Raw genomic sequence first — 5,619 nt, 5'->3', positions numbered from 1 at the left:
GCCCGGGCGGCCCGGACCGGGGCCCCCGCCGCTCCAGAAGCCAAAGTCCGCCGGTGGGGACCGCTTTCCTCTCCAGTGCTCGCCAGTGCACAACAAGGACGGAGGTGGCCCTCGTTCAAAGGGCTTTTATCTGCCCCCCACCACCGCGTGATCCCTCCACAGGTCGCAGGCAGAGCTTAAAAAGGAAAGAAAGTTAATGTGCACTGAGCACTGATCTGACATCGGGGACATTACCTGCGATCCCTTGAAATGGCAGCAGCAGTTCCTCTCAGAACAAAGACTCAGTGTCTGCGCTTCAAAAGCTTGTAGGTAAAGCTTCAGATAAAAGAAACCTAAGCGCAAAAAAACACAGGTTTTCTCTGCTCCTCAAAACTGGCGGCTTCTTTTCGCTCCCGGTTCCCCTGATGGTGTCTGTCCTCGCCCACTTGGGGGTTCGGGGCGGCTCTGACCACACTCTTTCCTCCCCCTCGCAGCGCCGCGGTGATGAGTTCTTCCAAACTCAGTGGTAGTTGCTACTATTTGCTACTAAATCAAATTCCACATTAAAAAAAAAAAGGCTGAAAACCACCGACAAAGGAAGAGGGGGTGTTTCAAGCTCTTTCAAACACTCACACAGACCCTCATTCCCCCTTTAGAAGTCAGAGGATGGGAGGGAGGGCAAGGGCTGTAATTCATCTTGATTTGAATCATTGTCCTGCAGTTTGCAAACTATAATCCTGTATAATTTCAGGAACAAGCAGGTTTAGAATTAATGGGTCAATATTATTTAAAACAAAACACGGGGAGCATGACCTTTGTCTCAACTACATATTGCTCGACAAGACTCAGGAAACTCCACTCTAACCTCTCACCCCCTGGGCTCTTTGAGAAACGAAGGGGCTGTAGTTATTAGAACCTGTCTTTGTTTCTTTTAATGTCTCTAAAGGATTTGGAAATAGTAATGCAATATAACATGAAGAATCTCTCTACTTAAGCCTGAAAGATAAACGTGGAGGCCTAAATATTTTGAACTGGAGGTGTTTCCTTATAACTTATAGACATATTCCTCTTAAGAGGAATGTATATAAACTGTACAGGTATACGTACACATGTACTTCTCCAGAACAATTCCCTGGAGGCACAGGTTCCCCACCCCTCTCCCCCAGGAGTCAATGAGAAATTCCAAGCTGGTGTACTTTCTACATTTCTTTCTCCTCTCTCTCTTAGATTATTTTTTTTTCTAGCAATAATGGAATCCTCGGGGTTTAAGCCAAATACAAATCTTGGAGACAAGATCAGACTTTGCAGATCTTTTTTCTTTTCTTTTCGGGGAGTGCTTTTTTTGTTGTTGTTTCTGATGGATGATTATAATTTATTTCTACCAGATTTAAATAAGTACTCCCGCCTTGTGTCTTTGACTACGCAGGCAGAGGGAACTGGTTTAGTAGGTCGTGACTGAGAAACCCTGGCCAGGCGACAGAGCAGGGCAGAAAGAATCCAGACCAATTTGTATGCAGTATATTTTACTCCCATGAAATAAAACACTTTTTTTCATATTTGCTGAAAAGTAAAACAATAATATTGTACGAAATGTTATACACAGGGTAGGTTGTACATAGCAGTTTCAGAAACATCATTGCATCCACCAGAGAAACTATTCTAAAACTGATATTCACACATTTTTTAATAATAATAATATGTTAGAAACATACAGTGTGGTATTTAATATATACATTCCTTTGCTCGAAAGCGAAAAATCCTAGTCGCTTCTGCAGAACATGCTTTATTTTAAAGCCTAACCTTTAAAAACACTGTTGTGATATTACTAACAACTGCTTTTTATAAAATTAATTTGACATTTCGATATATATACATCCTTTCAGTAATTTTAATGTTAACAATGCTAAACTTAAAAAATAACAAGCTTATAGTAATGTTAAAATGTCCTATCCAGTCAAACATTTGTGTGTGTGTGTGTGTGTGTGTGTGTGTCCTTGCAAGTTTTGGAAATACTTTTAGTGAAAGATGTCAGGCATCGAGGCAATTCCTTTGAAATCAAGGGAGCTCCCTCTCTTTAATTCAGTGGTTTCCTTTTCTCTGTCTTCTCTTTCTGTCCCTTTCTTTAGTGCCCACGACCTTCTAGCGTCATCCCCAGTCTTTCCAGGGCAGAGCTGCCCCGTCCGCCCGGCACGGTGCTAGGATCCCGGCGCTGTGGGCGCGGCTCACACCGGCCGGTCCACGGCGTACTGGCAAGCGCTCAGGTTGGACGCCGGGTTCTGCACGCTGGCGTAGCCGAAGCTGGAGTGCTGCTTCGCTTTCAGTCTCAGGCTGGCCAGGCTCGAGTTACACGTGTCCCTGTAAACGTACGGGGGAGTCGGCGGCGCGTAAGGGCAGGCGGGCGTCGGCACGGCGGAATTCAGCGACGGGCTGCTCAGGTTGTTCAAGTTATTCAGGCTGTTGAGGCTGGAGCCCGGGACGCCGGTCACCGCGGAGGGCACCATGCTGGACGACATGCTCATGGAGGAGATGGAGTTGGGCGGGGAGAACATGCTCTGCGACGACAGGGGGTTGACGTTCATCGAGTTGAAGAAAGGGAAGCTCTTGGTGGACAGGGAGGCCGACGTGAGGCCCTTGGCGGCCCAGTTGTTGTACGAATAGCCCGGGTACATGTCGTCGTAGGGCTGCATGAGCCCGTTAAACTGCGGGCCGAAGCCGTTCTTGCACAGCTCGGCCTGCTGGTTGCGCTCCCGCTTTCTCCATTTGGCCCGGCGATTCTTGAACCAAACCTGGGGTGGGGGGTGGGGGGCAGGGAGCAAATAGACGCCACAGATCGGATAAGTCAAACCTGGATCCCGCAGAGCACCAGAGGCCGCCTCTTCTCTGACACACAAACCCTCGTTTTCCCCTCCCCCGCGCGCCCCGCGCCCCCTGGTCTGGAGCCCAGACCGAACGAGGAAGGAAGCCCTGGCGGCTCGGGCCTGCGAGGCAGGACTCTGAGCTTCGCCACAAACCCCAGCCGAATGCTTGGTGGCCTGTGGCAGCTCCTTCTCTAACCCAGGCCCTGCTCAGGATCCACAAACACTCACTGCGGAAACAAACGCGGGTCAGCAGGCTCCCCCGCCATCACCCCCATCCTTCCCTGGCCACCTTGCAAACTTGCTTCCCATTCCAAAGCCACACACTCCATGAAGAGTACCCGGGACGGAGAGGGCACAAGACCCGCTCTCCCACACAGCTCCTCCCTGCCCTCTGGGGTCTCCACTGCCGCCTTCCACCCAGGGGAAGCTGCACCTTCCCCTCAACAATGCCGAGCCGCAACCCCTTCCTCGCCTAGCAAAACCACCAAGTAAAAAGCCAAAGGCCCCTCCGCGACTGCTCAGTAAACTCCCCGAACTCAGCGCGTAAACTCCCGACCCCAAAGGGTCGCTCTGCAGCCCCCGCTAGCTCCGCCTAGCAAAACCACCAAGTAAAAAGCCAAAGGCCCCTCCCCGACTGCTCAGTAAACTCCCCGAACTCAGCGCGTAAATTCCCGACCCCAGAAAGGGTCGCTCTGTAGCCCCTGCTCGCTCCGAGCTCTCTCTTACTCCGCCAATCTCAGGCCAGGCCTGCGCCCCCACGCTCTCCCCCTGGGCCCAGTCGGGTCTGGGCTTTGCAGGCGGCCCCCACCCCCGGCCGGTGGCCCCGCCACAACCCCGCTCTCAATCCACATTGGGCCCGCCAGTGGCCCCAGACGGCGGCTTTTGTGTATTGGAGAGAGGCCTGGTCGGAGATTTCGGAGTTGACACCAGTGATGTTTCACATTACTCGTCTCAGCCGGGCCCAGACGACTAATCCGCTTTTTCCCCCCTTTCCCCCTTTCCTTCTTGATTTCCTTTGTATCCCCCTTCCTCTTCTGCACCCGACTGCTATAAAAAGCACGCCTCACTCCCACTTGGCTGGACCAGCCTTGGGCTTGGACGGAGGGAGCCGGAGGGAGCGAGAGCCCGGACTGGCGGCAGCAGGGCACTTGGGAGGGACTGCAGAGAAGCCAGAGGAGGGGCGGGGGGGCTTTTCTGAAGGATTCCGCAGTATCCACAGATTGCGCTTTTATTTTAACTACTTGCCATTTCTACCCTACGCCGTCTAAACTTTGCCCAGGCAAGAAGAGTACGTGAGAGGCCCGTTCCCCTGCTGCTCAGGAGAGCTAATGAAAGACTGACCTTTTGCAAAACCAGGCAGGCCTGCCGAGCGCTAGCTCCATGCAGTTAAACTAAAACCATTTCCAACTTCATTCCGGCTCTTCTACCACCAGCCTCGCCTCATGTCTTACACAATGCCACCCAGACAGTGTCTTCTTCCTTCCCTCTGCTCTGGCAGTGCATTTTGGCCTTAAATCTTTTCATCATTATTGTTACATGCTTTCTTCTTTCTGCTTTCTCTGTTCTAGCTGGGGGCTCTGTTTTTCTATCCAGGGCATTTTTTTTTTTTTTTTACAGTAAAGCCTCTGGATCCTTTGTGTATTTTCTGTTTCCAGAATCCTAACAATTTTGGAGTTTTGCACCGACGAGCATAAACCAGGATGCTGCTACTGGGTAACTGATTTAAAGTTCATTTTTTTGCCAATCCATAAAGCACAGCTTTGCTACAAAGGTAAGCCCTTTCTTTGATAAAACTATTATAACCGGGAGGAAGGGTGCAACAATCTCCTGAGAAGAGATAAATAAACCAAACTGAAAAGTCTTTTTCTTTTTCTTTCTAAGAGGACTAGCAGGATAGTAGCTTGTGTATTAAAATGGCTTCCGGAGACCACAAAACCAGGGAGTAGGGTGTGAGAGAGACCTGAATGGCCAGAAAAAACCCGCAGAGACCTTGCATGGAGGACGAGAGGAGTAGAGAAAGGGCTGGGCCAGGCCCGGCGCGAAAGTTTCCCTTGCGTGTTTCTGGCCGGTTTTCCTTGTTAAAGGCGCACAGGTTGGAGCCTGTTTTCAGCTCCTGGCCTGGGAGGGAGTTTATTAGCGCTCGCCTGGCGACTGCAAGCCAGGAACACAATACCCTGTGCAAGGGAATGAATGCCATGTGGCCCAGTTTGGGAGGGCTCCGGGTGGCGTAGCAGTGAGCCGGTGCCATTCCGGGCCCCAACGGGGGCCGCGGCAGCCTCGGATGGGGGAGCTGTAACCTCGCGACTGGGCCAGCCGAGCGACCTTTTGCTTTCGCAAAGGCACCCCACGCGCAGCCTCCGGGGCGGCGCCGCCTTCCGCACTCCCTCCCGGTCTACACGGCCTGCGCCTCCATCGCGCTCTCCCGCCCAGCCCTCTCGGGCTCCGCGCGGGCTCCTACCCGGACTCGAGCTTCCGTGAGGTTGGTCCACACGGCGATTTCCTCGCGCGTGGACATGTCCGGGTAGCGGTTTCTCTGGAAAGTGGCCTCCAGTTCCTGCAGCTGCTGGCTGGTGAAGTGAGTCCGCTGCCGCCGCTGCCGCTTCTTCTTGGACGGGTCTTCGGCGCCCACGTCCTCATTCTTTCCCTGCTGGCTCTTGTCTTTCTCTGAAAACGAAACACACAAAGGTTCCCATCAGCATGCCCACCTGCAACCCGAGAACTCCCGCTGCAGGGGGAGGCACTGGCCGGGAAGCGCTGGGGGGCCGGCGGGGAGGAGTGTGTG

The 5,619-nt window shown here is 52.5% G+C and overlaps 1 protein-coding gene across 1 annotated transcript in view; it reads right to left on the bottom strand.

The window, feature by feature from the left end:
- Window positions 1-1,485: 1,485 nt before the first annotated feature.
- PITX2 (paired-like homeodomain 2) overlaps window positions 1,486-5,619 on the bottom strand; it is a 19,800-nt gene continuing 15,666 nt past the window's right edge. Inside the window, exons 3-4 of the mRNA XM_005872395.2 lie at window positions 5,296-5,501; window positions 1,486-2,765 (exon numbers count right to left, since the gene is read on the bottom strand). Of these exons, the coding sequence (XP_005872457.1) occupies window positions 2,202-2,765; window positions 5,296-5,501 (770 nt within the window). The 3' untranslated portion in view covers window positions 1,486-2,201. The remainder of the gene's footprint in view (window positions 2,766-5,295; window positions 5,502-5,619) is intronic.

This window comes from Myotis brandtii, unplaced genomic scaffold (genome assembly GCF_000412655.1).
Source record: "Myotis brandtii unplaced genomic scaffold, ASM41265v1 scaffold38, whole genome shotgun sequence".
NCBI lineage: Eukaryota > Metazoa > Chordata > Mammalia > Chiroptera > Vespertilionidae > Myotis > Myotis brandtii.
This window is presented reverse-complemented; position numbering and strand designations above follow the sequence as displayed.